The 19,384-nt window shown below is 36.3% G+C and overlaps 3 protein-coding genes across 3 annotated transcripts; all 3 read left to right on the forward strand.

Annotated features, from left to right (window-relative positions):
- The first annotated feature begins 4,921 nt into the window (after nucleotides 1-4,921).
- On the forward strand, nucleotides 4,922-14,911 carry LOC120146202 (proteasome activator subunit 4-like). Its single transcript, XM_039159836.1, has 5 exons — nucleotides 4,922-5,270; nucleotides 13,636-13,738; nucleotides 13,832-13,938; nucleotides 14,173-14,295; nucleotides 14,806-14,911. The coding sequence occupies exons 1-5, from the start codon at nucleotides 5,110-5,112 to the stop codon at nucleotides 14,909-14,911; spliced, it is 600 nt and encodes a 199-aa protein (XP_039015767.1). The 5' UTR covers nucleotides 4,922-5,109.
- An 88-nt stretch (nucleotides 14,912-14,999) lies between these two features.
- Nucleotides 15,000-16,449, forward strand: LOC120146191 (proteasome activator subunit 4-like). Its single transcript, XM_039159827.1, has 5 exons — nucleotides 15,000-15,159; nucleotides 15,652-15,768; nucleotides 15,882-15,949; nucleotides 16,064-16,165; nucleotides 16,240-16,449. Exons 1-4 carry the CDS (start codon nucleotides 15,013-15,015, stop codon nucleotides 16,110-16,112), a joined length of 381 nt encoding a protein of 126 aa, XP_039015758.1. The 5' UTR covers nucleotides 15,000-15,012; the 3' UTR covers nucleotides 16,113-16,165; nucleotides 16,240-16,449.
- A 1,581-nt stretch (nucleotides 16,450-18,030) lies between these two features.
- On the forward strand, nucleotides 18,031-19,039 carry LOC120146203 (polyadenylate-binding protein RBP47-like). The gene is made up of 2 exons (XM_039159837.1): nucleotides 18,031-18,328; nucleotides 18,414-19,039. The coding sequence occupies exons 1-2, from the start codon at nucleotides 18,031-18,033 to the stop codon at nucleotides 19,037-19,039; spliced, it is 924 nt and encodes a 307-aa protein (XP_039015768.1).
- Nucleotides 19,040-19,384: the final 345 nt, after the last annotated feature.

Genomic DNA, 19,384 nt, shown 5'->3' on the forward strand with positions numbered 1-19,384 from the left:
CGACAATGGTGAATTAGACAATATCCTCGTATGCTACACAATTGCCATATTATGGAGGGTTGGCATGTAAGATTCAATTAGACGGGCCACTGCCAATCTACCATTAAAATATGTGTGTACACAAAACAAGGTTAAATTACAAATTTCAACATTGAACTTTACTCTCTCTCTCCTATTTTTCTCATTGAACTTTAACAATTTTAATTTCCTCACTGAACTTAATTTATTAGATTTTTTTGTCACCCCACCATTAAATAGTTAACGACGTTAGAAACAACGTTGTTTTAAAAAAAATTCACCAAAACGATGTCGTTTTGCATCTATATAACTGTTCATTTTAACGCCTTTAACTATTTAACGACCAAGTAACAAAAAAATTCAATGTATTAAGTTCAAATAGTAAATTGAAAAGATTTAAAGTACAGTGAGTGAAATAGGGGATAGAGTAAAGTGTAGTTACCAAATTTGTAATTTACTCTAAATAAAAAGAAGGGTAAATTACGCATTTAGAACCTAAACTATCAATTTTGGTCCGTTTTAGTACCTAAACTTTCAATTTTTTCATAACCATGCCTAAAGTGTAGTTTTTGTTTCATTTTAGTACCCATTCAAAATTTAATGTTAAGTTTTGAAAAATATTTAAAGTTTAGGTACTAATATAGACAAAAATTGATAATTTAGGTACTAAACTCGTTAAATTTTTAATGACAGACGAGTATAATTTCGTGGATTTCGCACTGCACCCACTCCAATTGGGGTGGGGATGGATATAAATCCAATGGGTATTGACATGTGTGGATGTAAAAAGTCATACCCATCGTGGGTAGGGTAGGTGATGAGTTTGAGACCTTACCCGCTCCGCATACGCCCCGCACCATATTTACCTGCCCACTAATTACTCACCATATAAATTTTTGACCATTATGAATTTAGGTATAATTTCAAATACTATTTCTATAAGTTTTAAGATTTTTTAGTACATCACTTGTAATTCAATCAAATGTTAGGGTATAAACTAAATTAATCCTTGGTTTATTTTATTATGTTCTTAATGGATATATTTGTTTTATGTTTTGTTGCTTACGTAATCTATGAGATTACTGGCATATGGGTATGGGCGAGTATGATATGGATGTTGGGTATCTAGTTGGGTAATGGGTAATGGGTGTGGGGTGGATGTTATGTTTTTGTCAGAAAAGAGAGATTAGCGAAGGAGAATAGAAGAACGAAGATAAAGAAGAGAAGAGAGAACGAATATAAAGAAGAGAAGAAATATTCAAGAGAAATCCAGAAATACATTCATTTAAATAATGAGGTAAGCCTTACCCTGTACATTGTTTTATATCTTATCATTGTACCAACCCTATCCCATTTACCAGCTGGTAATACAGTTATATCTAACATTTTGATTCTCTTGCAGGTGATGTTGGGTGCTGCTGGCGTGACTCCCTTTACTGCTAGCAGTATCAATCTCCTCAATTGAAATCCCTAACCCTATTTCCAATTTCCCCAATTCTCCCCCGTCTTCTCCAATTTATGTATCTCTCATGATAATGACAATACCCCCTCCATGAAAGGATCCTTGTCCCCAAGGATAAAACCTAATAATTGTGCCTTAAGCACAATATAGTTTACCCCAATGACATTTTCCAACCTTAAGTTCGTCCACTGCAGTTGATTGTACTTCTTCTCCCTATGTTTGTCAAACTTCATAGTAGATTGGACCTTTAACTGTCCTTTATGTCCAAACTTGCAAGGCTCCAATGAGGTAATGCGTTGATCTCCATAATCATTTTTCAACAAACTATAATAATTCACTGTTTTCACCTTTAAGGACTCATATAAAAAGTTATATGCTACTAACCCTATACAATGTAAAATAATGTAGGTACCATAGAACCTTGCTGCAAGCTTTAAGCTTTTTCGAAGAGCCAATGAAGTTTGATGGTATGACTGGAATTTGAGGTAAGCCCTGATCTCTTGTGTTGTAATTGTTCTAAGAAATTTAATCTCTACATGCTCTTTAACTCTTACTTGATCTTTGCTGCCTCTAGTGTTAGCTTTCCCTCTTGTTATGATATTCCCCCTCATTCAAATGATTCTTGTTCCCAAGGATCAAACACTTTTTTCCTTTACAAATATTTGCATCGCATTTATTTCCTAAAAAGGCTCAACATTAGGTATATAACCAATTGGGCACAAGATGCAGTATTGCCCGTAACACCCCCAATAATTCTGATCACATTTATACCATGCTTTGTAGCAGCATCGACATTAGCACCTTTTAAGTCCACACTCAACTGAGTGATGAAATTAATGTTGTCCACATAATGCAATTCTACTCACGAGGACATACTTTTTCTCTTAATTGTGTAGAGTATACTTGGGTGGAATTCATATTTTTGTTCTCTATGACCACGAAAAATGGTAGCATCAGAACCAAAAAAGTAGATAACTCTATTATCTGATGCAATTAAAACATAGCTACCTCCAGTAATAATTAGAACCATAGAACCAACTTTCTCAAGCATTTCAATCCGTTTATGGTTCGGTTGGTTTTGAGTGTCACTATGATTAAACAGGACCCAAAACTTATTGGAGTCAGACTCAACATCTAGTTTCTCATTAGCAACAATTCCAACACTACAAATTCCCACATGATATTTTTTTCTCTAGAAACTGGATAACTTATAATTCCTTGATCTTATACAAAATATTAGAGTTTGCCCCATTGAAATGATAAATCTTTTTTCTTTACGTCCAAGATAGATGCATCATCATGATTAAGTGAAAACCTAGCAAAAATAACCTGCTTCAAATTGACAATTTGTTTTTTGTTGTATACATATAATAGTGTGTCAAACACCTCTTTCTCTGGTGTTTTGAATCCAAAAGTGATATCACTCTCCAATGGTACAATACAAGGTTTAGAGTTTAACAAAAAAATGTTAATTTTATGGCTTTGAAGAACACTCTGTTGCACAACACTCCATCCTAACATTGTATCTAGCTCAACTGTTATGATAACAAATGTTTTCGCTTCATTTTGAGTAGTGTCATTCCTAATTCAAAATTGTATGTTATACACACAAGAACCAATCTTACTATGTGCAGTATTTAAGCCAACAAATTTTTGAAGCTCGGGTTTTTTATCAACTCCCTCATTCCAAGAAGATCTCTTATGACTAGAGTCTTAAATGTAGTATTGCATCTTATATTCTCTCACTTACAAATGACTTGGAAAAATTCACATATGTATGTAGTAACCCATTCTTTTTCAGCCAACAAAACAAAAGTTAGCCTACAATAAGAACTAATAACCTTTTAAATCACACTCAAATTCATAGCAATTTGAATCCTACTTCATCGTATCAATAAAAGCCGAAACATAAAAGGATAAAAAAAATTCAACATGTTCATTGACATCCCTAAACATCTTAGATCAAATTTCTCTAAACGCGGATAGAACTAGATAGTTGAAATTATTTGAGTTACCCACAGAAAAATCAACTATGAAGGGCGTAAAAGTAGCAATTTGAACTGATGTAGGCAAACCTGACTTCTCAAACCATGGAACAACTCTTAATGGTTGCTTCATACGGCATTCACGCTACAGGAACTTAATAGCAAGAACATCATAAGGGGCAATTTTCATTGAAATGACTTATGCTCCAAAGTTGTCTGCCAATATACTGATTGTATCCAAAACAACAACATTTTCTTCTGTTATAAGAAGATTAGAACCAAACAATGGACGTTTTCCACTTGGTTCAGATATTAGCCATTTCATCTTTTGTTCTTCAGACCCCTCACGGTCGGAACCAACTTCCAAGTGTTAGGTACTAATGATGGATGATAATGCATCAATTACTCGTGTTGGCATTTTATCAAACACTTGACACCCATCATTTATGCCTTTGATTGCCACAGGTAACATTGGCTCAGTTTTAGGGCTATTTTGGTCTTGCTCCGCCGTCTTCCCTGTCAAGACCCTTAGAATCTGCTCGAAATAACCCTTATTCTTTGCAATCCCAGTCACCAAGTATTGATCTTGCTTTACTAGCTTTGATAATTCGTCAATCTGGTTTTGAATCGCAGAAAGAGTAGAGGATTCATCCATTGCTGCAAGGAGTTGTGATTCTGGATACCAATTGTTATGTTTTTGCCGAAAAAGAGAGAATAGGGAATGAGATAAAGAAAAGAAGAGAGAATAGAGATAAAGAAGAGAAGAGATGTTTAAGAGAAATCCATAAATGCATTAATTCAAATCATGAGATAAGCCCTACTCAGTACATTGTTTCATATCTTTATATTATACCAACCCTATCCCATTTACCAACTGGCAATACAACTGTATGTAACATTTTGATTCCCTTACAGGTGTTGTTGGTGTGACTCCATTCACTATCGGCAATACCAATCTCTTCAATTGAAATCCCTAACCCCATTTCCAATTTCCCCAATTCTCTCCCGTCTTCTTCGATTTATGTATCTCTCATGATCATGACAGTGGATTTGTGGAAGTACCCACGTGGACGGGCGTGAATAAAAAAATTTTTACTCGTCATGAGTGATGTGTAGGTGGTGTATACAAAAATATTAGGTGAGTATAGAGATGAGGAAAATGGTATCCACACCCGCCCCACCCGCCCTACCTGTTTGTCATCCCTAATAGTAGGATACTAAAATGAAATAAAAACTAAACATTAAATATAATTTTAAAAAATTAAAAGTTTAGATATTAAAATGAATCAAAATTAATAGTCTAGGTACTAAAAGTGTAGTTTGCCGTAAAAAGGGAAAAGGAAATTAAACTGAAAATCATAATCATCATCTTCGTCCTCATTCGTCAGCTACTCCTCCCTTGTTCCCCTTCCCCAAGAAATAAAACAAAAAACTAATTTCTTTTTAATCAAGAAAAAGGAAATAAAAACACAAACCAACTCCACCCACTCCAAATATAATTTACTCTTCCTAAGCTTTCCAATTTCATTCATTCCCTTTTGTTTTTGAATCAGAATTTATAGTTTTCCCGAAGCAAAATAAAAACCCAAAAAACAACTAATTTATTAAAGATACAGTATTGGCTTCACCCTTGAGGATTCATATATGTATATCTACAATGCATGGCTGCCCCCACCAGTTGCCGAGGAGACCAAGAAGGAGAAGGAGTCTTTCTCTCGGGTCATTTCTTCGCTCAAGGACCTTTATCGATCCGATGACCCGGACTCTGTTTACTCCAATCTCAAGTGGATTTCTGTTATCGACCTGTAACCTTCTAATTCCTCTCTCTCTCTCTTTCGACAAGCCTGCCTTTACTTTCCTTTTGCATTATTTTTTTGGTCAGGTTTTTATATTTTCTGAAGAGCTACTTGTTTTTTAGTTTCGGGTTTAGTTTTGGGTTGAATTTATGCTCAATAATGACTTGATATTTTCCCTGAAATTTTAGACTACCAATATAGAGAATTAATGTAAATATTTTTATGGGATATTGATTGATCATTGGGTTTTTATCAAGAGGGAGAGTAAGGAACCTAAAACAGGTAGGTTGAAGAAAGGTGCTTGCAGTTTATGTGGGCATTCAATCTTTATGAGCTATTTGGTGATTGCAACTTAAGATTTTTTTAGCTGACACCTTCGATCTAGAACTTTTAGCTTGAGAAGGCCTATAATCACTTGTGCAGTCCGAACTGTCTCGAATGCAACCTAGATGGCTGACATTGCACATGGAAAACCTGAAATCAATTATAGATTGGGCTCTTTGTTTATTCAAGTCAATTTTCTTTAACTTCATCATTATCATTTGCTAGCAGCTACAATTATGTTATAGTTTGAGAGAAAGAAGGATTTAGGAGAAGAATTCAGACGAGAGAGAGATGATAGAGAAGAAAATTCATCATTCATTTTGCATAAGGAAATTTTTACACCAGATTCTGTTAATTATTTAGTTACAATTGCCAATCATTAATTCTCAGCTGTCCCAGCTATGTAACTAACTGATTCTTCTCTTTCTTCTCTTTCATAGGTACTGGGCCTTCTGTCTTGGGCTTCTCCTTCAGTCCATCCTCTTGCTCGGCCTGCTCTGTAAGTAACCCCGTGCCTTTCACCTGATTGAATTCCCAATTTGTTTCTTCAATCCCTAACCCTCGACCTTCATTTCCCAAATGTTCTTCGATATTTTCTCGCCGTTCCTCTTCTTTTTCTCCAATCCTGACAATACCCACCCCTCGAGACGAGCCTTGTCCCCAAGGATCGAATACCGGAAACTGCCCTTTCAGAGTCGAGTAATCTTCCCAAGTATCATTTTCTGCAGCAAGATTCTCCCAGCGAACCAGAAGTTGAGTAACAGGTTTACTGTTTCTGTTTATAATTCTTCTGGCCATAATTTTCAATGGTTTAATCTGTATTTCTCCTTCTTCATCTACTGTAGGAGGATCAGTAGCAACAATGGAGGAATCGCCTATGAACTTCTTCAGTAAACTGACATGGAAAACCGGATGCAACCGAGAAGAATTAGGTAAGTCCAAGCGATATGCGACTGCTCCTATTCTTTCCAGAATACGATAAGGTCCAAAAAATTTTGCTGCTAACTTCAAGTTTCTTCGCAAGGCAATCGATGTCTGTCTGTAGGGTTGTAATTTCAGGTAAACTAAATCCCCAATCTGAAAGGTTCTGTCAGTTCGATTCTTATCTTCTTGCTGCTTCATTCTATTACTTGCTATCTGCAACTGATTTTTTAGCAACTGTCTGGTAGCCTCTCTACTGCTCATTATTTCTGATATAGTATGTACTGTAGACTCAATAGGCCAAACCATAATAGGTGGTTTAGACCCATATAACGCCTGAAAAGGTGTTATCTTTAGAGAAGTATGATAAGTGGTGTTGTACCACCACTCTGCATGTGGTAGCCACTTAGCCCATTGCTTAGGTTGATAAAAGCAAAGGCCCCTCAAATACTGTTCTAAGCATTGATTGACTCCCTCCGTTTGTCCATCTATTTCTGGATGGTAAGCAGTACTGAAAAATGTCTTTGTGCCCAACTGTTTCATTAACTCCCTCCAAAACACACTTGTGAATGTCTTATCTCTGTCAGAAATGGCCATCTTAGGCTGGCCATGTAACTTATACACATTATCTAGGTATAGCTTAGCCACCTCTGTTACAGAATAAGGGTGAGCCAAAGACAAAAAATGGCTGTACTTTGTAAACTTATCCACAATCACCAAAATACAATTTTTCTTAAATGAAGTAGGCAGACCTTCAATGAAATCCATAGTGATTATCTCCCAAGCCTGATTAGGAACAGGAAGGGGCTGTAGCAAACCAGGCTTTGCTACATGTTCTACCTTAATCTGCTGGCAAATTTCACAACTTCTCACATAAGTAACAACCATAGCTTTAAGATTTGGCCAGTAAAAATGTGACCGAATCCTATAATATGTAGCTTGAGCTCCTGAATGGCCTCCTTGAGGAGAGTCATGTAAGGTCTTAATAATCTTCAACCTAAGACTGCCATGAACTCCAATATAAACTCTACCATTGTATCTAAGGATAGCTTTAGAATATTTCCATCTACTGTCAACTGTAGGATTAATAGTAAGAGCTGAAATCCAATACTGAGCTAAAGTATCCTCTTGATAACTTTCTTCCACCTCTTGAACCCAAGCAGGTATTAAAACAGTAGCTTCCAAAGCAAAGTAGTGAGCCTGATCCTCCCATCTTCTAGATAAGGCATCAGCAGCAACATTCAACTTCCCTTTTCTATACTGTATGATATAGTCCAACCCCAGAAGCTTTGTCAAACCTCTCTTCTGAATAGTGGTAGTCAGTTTCTGTTCTAAAAGAAACTTTAGAGGCTCATGATCAGTCTTAATAATAAAAGATTTACTCTCCAAATAATGTCTCCATTTTGAAACAGCCAAGAGAATAGCAAGGTATTCTCTTTCATATATAGATAATGCTGAATTTTTTGGACTTAGAGCTTGACTCAAATAAGCAATAGGTCGTCCTTCTTGTGAAAGAACAGCCCCTATACCTCCAGAACTAGCATCTGTTTCTAGATAAAATGTTTTAGAAAAATCTGGTAAGGCCAAAACTGGAGCAGAACACATAGCCAATTTAAGATCCTCAAAAGCTTTATAAGCAGCAACAGTCCACTGAAATCCATCCTTTTTCAACAATTGTGTCAAAGGCCTACTAATAATGCCATAATTTTTGATAAATCTTCTGTAATATCCAGTTAGGCCTAGAAATCCTCGTAAAGATTTAAGAGTTTTAGGCTTAGGCCAATTCTGCATAGCCTCCACCTTGCTAGGGTCAGTAGATACCCCTGCAACAGAAATAATATGACCAAGATACTCCACCTGATTTTGTCCAAAGAAACACTTGGACCATTTTGCAAATAATTGATTCACCTTTAACACCTCTAAAACCATCTGTAAGTGTTCAATGTGATCCTGCATACTGCTACTGTATACCAATATATCATCAAAGAAAACTAAAACAAATTTTTTGAGGAAAGAATTGAATAATTCATTCATAAGTGCCTGAAATGTAGCAGGAGCATTAGTAAGACCAAAAGGCATTACCTTGAACTCATAATGACCTTGATGAGTTCTAAAGGCTGTCTTGTAAATATCTTCAGGTTTAATTCTGATCTGCCAATAACCTGACCTCAAATCAATTTTTGAAAAGTACACTGCCCCATGTAACTCATCCAACAAATCTTCCACTATAGGAATAGGAAATTTGTCTTTGATGGTCATACTATTTAATTCTCTGTAATCCACACAAAATCTCCAAGTTCCATCATTTTTTTAATTAGAAGGCAAGGAGAAGCAAATGGGCTCTTACTAGGTTGAATAACAGAAGAAGAAAGCATAGAAGCTATCTGTTTTTCCACTTCAGCCTTTTGATTGTAAGGAAATCTGTAAGGCCTTAAATTGACAGGTGTAGCAGTAGATTTGAGTTGAATAGCATGGTCATGAGATCTCTGAGGAGGTAGCCCTTTAGGTTCATCAAAAACTGATCTGTACTGATCCAACACATGTTGAATTTCAGTAGGAATAATAGTAGACTTCCCTTCCATATTCAATAAAACAACATGACCCAAAATATCTGAATCCCAGGCAGACATTTTAAGTAGTGTAGCTCCAGAAATTTGTAGTAATTCATTAGAGGGCTGTTGACCTTGAATACAAATCTGATCCCCTTGATGGTCAAAGCTCAAAGTCATGTTGTTGAAGTCCATTAGTATTGGACTGAATAGCTTCATCCAATCAACCCCCAAGACCATGTCACTTCCTCCCAATTTAAGTAGCCTAAAATCATGTAAAAAAGTATGGCCCTGCATTTGCCATTCTACCTTGTTGCACCGAGCTGAGCTGAATAATTTCTGGCCATTAGCCACAGTGATAGCCAGAGGATTAGGGGTAGTAATCTGTATACCAACATCATCCCATTTAGGGGTTAAAAAGCTATGTGTGCTTCCACTATCAATTAAGATATTCAGGGGTTTCCCTTGAATAGTACCCCGAATTCTCAAAGTATTATGGCCAATACAACCAGTAATGTCATTCATAGAAATTTATAGATTTTCTTCTTCTGGCTGCTGAATTTGTTCTGCATCAGTGGCACTAACTTCCACAGGAAAATTATCAATCTCTTCAGTCATCATATTGAACTGCCTGTTTTTACACTGATGGCCTGGTAAATATTTCTCTCCACATTTGAAACAAAGATTATTTTACCTTCTATAATCCATAAGATTCTGTTTTGGATTAGATGATGAGGTCGGCTTTATAGGCACTGGCATAGCAGGTGTCTTAGACATAGATATGGGGTTTGGGTAGGGTGGGGTTTTAAAAGAAGGCCTTAATCTTTTATTTTCAAACTCCACAGAAAGTTCATAAAGCTTGGCTTGTTTACATGCTTCAAACAAGTTTCTAGGATCCAAAGCCTTGACCCTATGCTTAATATCATCTCTTAGACCACTAATAAAACGTGATACAAAGAACTCCTCAGTTAAAGTAGGATTCTGCAACAACATATAGGGCTGTAACTCCTCAAATTTTTCCTGATAATCTTCCACTGACCCTTTTTAAGTCAATTTAGTAAACTCTTCCACAATATCACAGAAAGATCTATCACTGAATCTGTGACAGATATCAGCTTCAAATTCATGCCATGTTACATGGTGCTTCTTCATTATATATCCATCAAACCATATTTTTGCTTTGCCTGTCAAATACATAGTAGCTACCTCTACTCTTTGCTCAACCGGAACACTACAAATAGAGAAATATTTCAAGCATTTTTGAATCCATCCCCTAGGATTGACCCCATCAAAAAATGGTAGATCTATCTTAGGTCTGTGCCACATAGTTCCATCACTGTTAAGTGAACCTCCTGGCCCCCTTTTTTCAGTTTCCAGTCCAAACAGATTAGGTCTAGAATCACTGTTTTCACCCACTTGATTTTCAGGCCTAAAACTGTTCTTAAGAGCTAAACATGCATCCGGTTTAGTCTTTAATAACCCAAGTTCATCCGATTTATAGGTAAATCTAGACTTTTCATTCACCACAGTCACCAAAACAGGATTTCTGTCCTTATTTTTAGAAGTATCAGGAGATTGTACCTGCTCATCAGTAGAATGCTCCTGTTCCTCATTCCTGCCTATCAGAATCTTTAACAGTTCCTTCACATAACCCTGATTAGTGGCCATTCTGGACTCTAATGTAGTGATTCTATTCTCTTGAGTCTCCCACCATTTAGGTGGATTAGTTTCATCTTGCCCCTTCTTCACCAAAGCAGCTAAGTCTTCAATCTGTTTTTGTATCCCAGCTAAATCAGTTTCCGCCATAGACTGGTTCTTCTTTGTCATGCCCCCCAGAAATTTTTGCCTGAATCAAAGCTCTGAATACCAATTGTTATAGTTTGAGAGAAAGAAGGATTTAGGAGAAGAATTCAGACGAGAGAGAGATGATAGAGAAGAAAATTCATCATTCATTTTGCATAAGGAAATTTTTACACCAGATTCTGTTAATTATTTAGTTACAATTGCCAATCATTAATTGCCAGTTGTCCCAGCTATGTAACTAACTGATTCTTCTCTTTCTTCTCTTTCACAGGTACTGGGCCTTCTGTCTTGGGCTTCTCCTTCAGTCCATCCTCTTGCTCGGCCTGCTCTGTAAGTAACCCCGTGCCTTTCACCTGATTGAATTCCCAATTTGTTTCTTCAATCCCTAACCCTCGACCTTCATTTCCCAAATGTTCTTCGATATTTTCTCGCCGTTCCTCTTCTTCTTCTCCAATCCTGACAAATTACTTCTGCTGGCTTTGATCAGAATAGGGGTTAGAGATGGGTGGTTGACTGTGTATGGCACATGCTATGCGTGCTAAATTTTTTGGATGTTACTTTGGACATATTCTTTTGCTTGCTTGTCCTGTCGGCATTAGAGATTTTGGTGTTCACTACATAAAATGACATAGTGCAGCATAGACACAGATGCTTGAACATCTATGCTGTCAATAAAGCTTGATTGAGTTGGTCTCACAAGTGAAATGACACCAACTTACTCTGTAAAAGAAAAAAAATTAAAATCATACTACTAAATATATAAGTTGAAGCTAATGAATTTGCCAAACTAGGGATTGGTTAAATGGTGGGAAATTATTTGGTTTGTTGATTTTGTATTATTGGTTTTAGCTGGCAGCTTTGGGCATGGTATATGTTTGTATCTGGTTGAGTAATCTAGGAGGTAGTTTTTGTGTAGGGTATTAACATATGCATGTATGTAGTGCTGTTTTGTATAGTGTTGAGTGGGCTGCCATAGGTTTTTTGGTGGTAGTGTGTTCTTATTGTACTTGGTTCTTATGCAATAAAATTTCAAAGGCACTCTTTTCCTCCTTCCAATGTCCGTGGAGTCTTTGTTGCTTTATGGTTATGAAAGGGTTTTTTAATAAGGCCTTCCTTTTTATCCAAAAAAAGTAAAAAAAAAGGAGGAGAATTTAGATAATTTTAAAGTACTTTTATTTGATAAACTTCAATGCATACAATTGCAAAAACAGTTCATTTCTTTAGTTAGGTAACTCATTTTATATCTTTCAACTATTTTTTACTTTCAATTTCACCTAATCACCAATAAAGTTTAGTCTTGATGGTGCTATTTATTTTTAAGGTGTTCAAGCACTAAATGTGTTAGAGTCAACCATGTAGATGTCTTTTATGATAAGAAAGGATAAGTCGGAGTCTTTGTAATCTCTAATATAAATAGAATTTTATCTTTAGTAGAAAAGTGCTATTAGAAGTTAGCAACTTAGTTTATTTAAACTACTGTAATCTCCTAAATTCAATAATCAGAATTCTTTTATTACCTCATTTATTCTTTCCCTCTCCTTCGATTTATTTCCTTAGATTATAACATGTATGGGCATGTTAGTGCCATAAGGAAATGTTCATAGCTTTTACTAGATGAATGATTTCATGTCTAGTCTTAGTTGGACAGATCAATTTTTGCTATACATGATCCATGAAGAACTTCCCCTCTGAATAAAAAATTTCTTGCAAGTGCCTATAACATATCTGAGCTTATGTGAATATTTAGTTTAATAGTTACTCACACCTTTTTTTTTATAAGAATTTCAGGCCTCGTTAAAAATCTCCTTCTTGATTAATGGAGCTTGTAGAGAAGCTCCTTATTCAGTGGAAGGAGGAAAAGAGTGCCTTAAGATTTTATTCATCATACGGAATTACATAAGATACAACATAGAAAAACACCCCTAACAGAGATAGAAAACCATAATACAACCATAAACAACAACACTAACTCAGCCTATTCCTTCTTTAGCTAAGGCATCAGCCTCTAAGTTGGCTGTCCTGTTTACCCATCTAACAACACCTTCAAAGACTTTAAGCCTATGAACAATATCTTTAACCATAAAAACATAAACATCTGGACATAATTCAACCTCCTTAATTGAATCCACTGCCACCTTGCTGTCACTCTCAATAATCAAACGGTCCTTGATCCGCTCTCGAAAATATGTATAGAACGACCCCTTTTGAATAGCTTTTAATTTCATCAAGGTCTGTGTCAACATTGTAGTTGCTTTTAATTTTACATTTATGGTTATAGTATTGGAAAATGTCAGATTGGCACATATAGGCATGCTACTCATGTTCTTTACAGGCAATATATGGTTAAGTGCTTAGTATGCTTCTTCAATGTTTTTATGAATCTGTGTCCTCTCGTCATGTGCTAAATGGTGTCCGTATGATTAATAATTCTTGTCTACTATAGATTCAGTAATATGATTGTGAATTTATGCAAATGTAGACTTTTTCATTCGTTCCTTGTCTCTAGACGGCAGAAGCAGAGAATATAACTTGCATGGATTGCATTTTGACTGAATAAACCTTTCGCATAAATGCTTGTTTCATATTTGCCTCTTGTTTATTGCACAGTTGTGCTTGTTCCCTTTTTTAGTCCATAATAAGTCATAGTCAGTTATGAGTGCACCAAAATCACTTTCAGCAAAATAAATGTAAGTGTACCATGTGTTGTGCACTTGACCATGAGAGTAAAAGGTGAATTACGGGGCGTTAAATCTGACTTACTAATTATTGATTTGCAGTTTTATAAAGGCCAAAAGTGATATATCTTTGGATGATGTAGTTTCAGTTGTTGAGTTTGGCTTAGAATTATTCCACAAATCACAGAGCAAGTTATATGTGCAGGTAATACATTGAATAGTAGAAAGAATAATCTTTTTATTTGTTCTTCTATCATTCTTTTCTTTTTCTAATTGAATGTTCCTTGTAACATATTAGGTTAGATGGGGAAACATCTTAGTGAGATTGCTTAATAAGCATCGAAAGAAGTTGTTCTTGAAAGCTCAGTGGCGTCCTTTGTATGATATTCATACACATTTTACAAGGTTAGTTATTCGTCGTGTGCTTATAATAAATGGTCTTTGTATTTTTGAATCCATATTATTGGTCGATTTCTGATCAATAAAAGCTTCTTTTCCCAGTAATTCGTCTCCATTTAAACTTGTGCTCTATATGTATTTTTTCTTCACCACTTAAAGCCGCTCAATAGGTTAATATGATGGAACAATGCATTCAATTGTCTAGATGCTTCTTGTCCTTTGATCATGTATATTCTTCAGGAAAACAGGTCCAGAGGGATGGAGATTGAGACATCGGCATTTTGGGATGGTTACTTCCCTTGTTCAATCATGCCGACGTTTTTTTCCAGCTGGTTCTGCCTCTGAAATTTGGTCAGAGTTTAGGCAAGTGCTCTGAGGTTTTTTCAATCAGTTTTATCCACATTTTCTCTATAAACTTGTGTGGTTCTTGTTTTCTAAATTGATGTCAAATTGTCTTAGAAAATTAGTTGCAGTTTCATCTGATTCAGACTTGGATTTCATCTGATTCAGACTTAGATTTCATCTGATTCAGACTTAGATAGATCCTTTTGTTATACTTTTTTTTTTGGAATGACAATGAAGTAACAAGGTTTGCATTTTTGTTAATGGAGTTCCTATTTTCGTTGGAACAAATTTTGGAATCCTCTATAATACTATTCTGATGCTAAAAATTGGCTAACCAATAAGAAATCAAAGTGGTTGCTAAGGTCTTTGTATCAGGACCTTATTGACCTCTTCGTTTAGTATCCACTATTCTCACAAGAATTCTAGGTTCGGTTTTCTCAATACCTTACAAAATTGTATTATCTTCAAGGTAACTGTGGCTAAGATTTTTTAAATGCTCCAATCAATTTCCATTTTTTTAATTCTCAGATCTCTTTTGGAAAATCCATGGCACAATGCAACCTTTGAAGGAGCTGGATTTGTGAGACTCTTCCTTCCTACAAATGCAGAAAATCAAGATTTCTTCTCAGAGTAAGGAGAACGTATTTGGTAACTGTCGTGTGTTGTTTCCACTGGAGTACCTTGAGAAAACTAATTTCCAATTTGTAACATGGCCGTAATTGGATTAGAGAGTGTATGGAACTCTGGGACTCCATCCCAAATTGTCAATTCTGGAACAGTCAATGGACTGCTGTTGTGGCTCGTGTGGTGAAGAATTGCAAATTTATTAACTGGGAGTGTTTCTTACCGATACTATTTACTAGATTCTTGAACATGTTTGAGGTGAGTGTATAAGCTGAGTGTCGTTGGTCATTATTATTGTTGGTTTGGAAGAAGTGATCCTATCCAAATAGTTTCAGTTGCTTAAACTCCTAAATGCATGCTCCCTTGCTGATGAGTGATATATAAATTCTTTCTTTGGGAACTATTTATCAGAGACAAATTGTTAAAACTTAAAACTTAAGCTGATCTTAGTTTTCTATAAGAAAATCTTCAATATGCTTTTCCTTTCTTATGCTAGTAATCTTTTGTCCCTTTTTCTCAATTCGTCTTTCCTGCTAGCTTTTTGGTTATCTGGGAGTTGATCGCACGTTTCAGTTTCAATCAGCTTTGTTGTTATTGTTCAGTACCTTATTTTTCTCAGTTCTTATTTCCCGCTAGGTTTTGGGTTCTCTTAGAGTTGATTGTTTCTTCCAGTTTCTATCAGTTTTGTTGTTATTCAGACTTCTTAATTTTTATATGTTAAATTTCTCATGCCCTCTCTGGCCATTTCAGGTTCCCGTGGCAAGTGGAAGTGGATCTTATCCTTTTTCTGTGGATGTACCCAGAAATACAAGGTTCTTGTTCTCCAATAAGACAGTCACTCCTGCAAGGACCATTGCAAAATCAGTTGTAAGATGAAAAACACCATGGCTCATGTATTCAGGATTCAGGAATTTTGAATTGATGCTCATTTATGTTCCTTGTGTATTTTTTTATACTCTGTTTGGAACATATTATTACAGGTGTATCTGTTAAAGCCTAGTAGTGTGGCACAAGAGCACTTTGAGAAATTGGTCAACCTCTTGGAACAGTTAGTTTACCAACATTTTTATATGCTTTAATTCTGTTTTCAAGTTATATGTCCTACTCAATTGGTTCTATCCATTGATCCTCATTTTTTGTTTTTTGCTTATTTTCTTTGTAGGTATTATCATCCCTCTAATGGTGGTAGTTGGACATATTCATTGGAGTGATTTTTGCTCTATTTGGTGATTACATTCCAAAAACGCTTACAGCATGAGCAGCAGTAAGAATCTTCTGGCTAAATTTTGTTTGCGTTTCGTATTTGGAATGCGTTCCACTTATATGCTTTGATTTCTGGAACACGGATAGTAATATTCAGGTTGAGCTTTACTTAGGAAAATCAGAAAGGACTGCATTTGTCAATGTACTGCTGGGCTAATTGATCGTGGACAGTGTAGCAAAAATGAACATCTTTCTGAAACTGTTGCTACGGCAACATCTATCTTATCCTATGTGGAGCCCTCTATGGTTCTTCCATTTTTGGCTTCTCGATTCCATATGGCCTTGGAGACGGTTAGTAATGTTATATGCATTTTTTATAAGAATAGTAGGCCTCATTAAAAACCCCCTTCATGATTTCTATAAAAAAAAAACCCTTCATGATTTATGGATCTCGTAAAAGCTCCTTAATCAGCGGAAGGAGGAAAAGAATACCTTAGAATTTCATTAATATTATAAAAAGTGCATAGGAATTACAACACCGTATAACTCCTTAATAGGAAGTAGAAAACCAAAAAACATCCCTAAACAACAACACATAAATCAACCTATTATAGCCTTAGCTAGGGCATCTGCCTCTAGGTTAGCTGTCCTATTAACCCATCTAACAACATCTTCAAAAGCTTTAAGTCTATCAACAATATCTTTAACAATAGAACCTAAGATCGAACCAGAAACATCTTTTAAAACTCCTCCTAACCCACTTCTCTTCTAGTCACTAGAAGTAGCAACACCAACATTTAATTTGATAAAGCCCTTAGGAGGAGGAGACCAAGGGAACTTAGATACAATCGGATTAGAGTAGTTAGAACAAGAATCCCCTAAGGAATGATCATATAAGTGAATCCTTAGGGATAGAAACATCTTTGTACTTAGCTAAAAACCATGAAGCAAGCCTAAACCTTGCTAAGAAGAAGTATTCGACTTGGTCTATCGTCCCCCCTTCAAACACAATAAAATTCCTTATTTTCCAAGTGATCCAAAGGACAACCCCTGGTATAAATGACCATATAGCTGAGTTAGTCTTCAAAGCATCCCATGCTAGAATAAAGCTTTTAGCATTAGCATGAAAACATAATTAATCCTTCGAACTTCATAAATTTATTCCATAAAGATCACACAATCGAACAAGTAAAAAATAAATGAGAAGAAGTCTTTTCCACCATCTTGCAAAGAGGACATAACACATCTTCAATACCCTGACCTCCTCTTTTAACTAGTTGCCAACTTGCCACAGAAATGACTCCACTCTTGGAGGCAGCAAACCCCTCCAAATTATATTCTTCCAGAAATAGACCTCATCCGAACCCGAACAACCCGAAGAACAGAGATTAACACAAGATTTAACAGAATACACCCCATCCCTAATGCCTTTCCAAACCAACCCATCAGAAGATTCTATAGATAGTGAAAAATTCGAAATGACTACCATCAAGTTAGACTACTGTTCAAATTCCTTCTCAATTGAACATCCCAAATCCAACCCATAAAGCTATATTCACCAAACTCAGATAATTTGCCATTTTTGTTTAAGGATATATAAAACAGTCTAGGGAGAAGGAAAAGGTACAAACCTAGTGAGAGAAGCTCCTGCTTCTCTTTAGACTCCAGATTTTCAAAAAGTTATGTGGGTACGATTGAACACCCAACCCCAACCTAGACCACCGTCATCCGTCGTCAACCATCTACCATCCGCCGTTCGTCGTTCACCGTCAGCCGTCCGCCGATCGCCGTCCGCCGCCGTCAGATTGTCATCATTTTTCTTAGGGATGATCGTCTTCTCACTGGGATTTCATATCCCAACTTATTTTTGAGAAATTTTCCTTCTTCTGGAGCAAATCTACCGTTGAAGTTTGGAAATCTTTTAACATGTCGCAGCAACCACCACAAGAACCCATAGCTATGCCTTCTTCCCAGACGAACGAAACCTCTGAACCACATTATGACCAGCATCAATCGCAGGTGCAAGTGCAACCGTTGAAGATGACGCTTCAACAACAACAAGCCGGTCAGTCGGGTTCTTCCGCTGCTACAGCGATTCTGCCAATATTTCCTATATCCTCTAATACGAAACAATATTTTGTTTCTGCAGCCATTGATCTCGATGAAAATAAATATCTCTGGATCGGAGATCTTCAGGAGTGGATGGATGAGCATTACCTCCTCAGTATTTTCGTTCAAATTGGAGAGATAGTTTCAACTAAGGTGATAATAAATAAGCAAACAGGCTACGAAGGGATATGGTTTTATAGAATTCCAGTCACAAGCAGCAGCTGAGAGGGCTTTGCAGTCGTATAATGGGTTACCGATGCCAAGTGCCGAGCAGAAGTTTAGGATGAACTGGACTACACAAAGCAATGGAGAAAAGAGACAAGGAAATCATCCAACTGCTAGTAAGAAGTCTGGGATCGGTAAGCAGTTTATGAAAGGCAAAGACATTGTGACAGTGAGTCCGACAGATCGCTCATTCTCCGGTGAGGAATGGACTGTCTTCGTTGATAATCTCAGTAAAAAAGTTTCTAGAAGAGAATTAAGAGAGATATTAAACCATTATGGAAGAGTGTTGAGGGTTTTCATCGTAATTTTTTTTAAGAAACCACACTATAAATCTTCTATATTCGCATTTGTCCAGTATGCGAAGGAGGAAGGTAGAAGAAGAGTAATACAAAATATCCATGGAACGTTGATAGATGGGAAGAGTGTCTTAGTGGGGGTCGCAAAATATAATAAAGCTATAAAACGAGAAGTTGGAGAGAGAAGATTCATGAAAGTAGCTAACAAGTCAGCTAGAAAGGACAAAGGAAGCCATGAGGAGGAGATAGAGCTATCGAGAAGCTTGAGGGATGGACGAACGTATAAGGATTTTGAACGGGGGTGATAGACGGAGAATGAAACAAGATACGGGGGATAAAATAGGAGGTCCACATCAAACTACAAAAGGTTTGAGGAACGTATGGGATATGCATATTCCTATAGAAGATCACTGCTGGGTGAAATGCTCTTTAACAGGGGTTATCAGATATCCTTTTGAGTCAAGTGTCGTGAAGAAAGCTTTGGAAAATGAGGACATTGAACTAAGAATAGTAAAATGGGGATATTCAAGGAACTCATGTATCATAATGTTCAAATCGAATGAAGATTACACAAAGATGTGGATGTATTTTCGTGAAGAGCTTTTATTGTGGTTTGATTGGTTGTCTCCTTTGTTAAATGAAGAAGGATT

This window comes from Hibiscus syriacus, unplaced genomic scaffold (assembly GCF_006381635.1).
Source record: "Hibiscus syriacus cultivar Baekdansim isolate YM2019G1 unplaced genomic scaffold, ASM638163v2 tig00110903_pilon, whole genome shotgun sequence".
NCBI lineage: Eukaryota > Viridiplantae > Streptophyta > Magnoliopsida > Malvales > Malvaceae > Hibiscus > Hibiscus syriacus.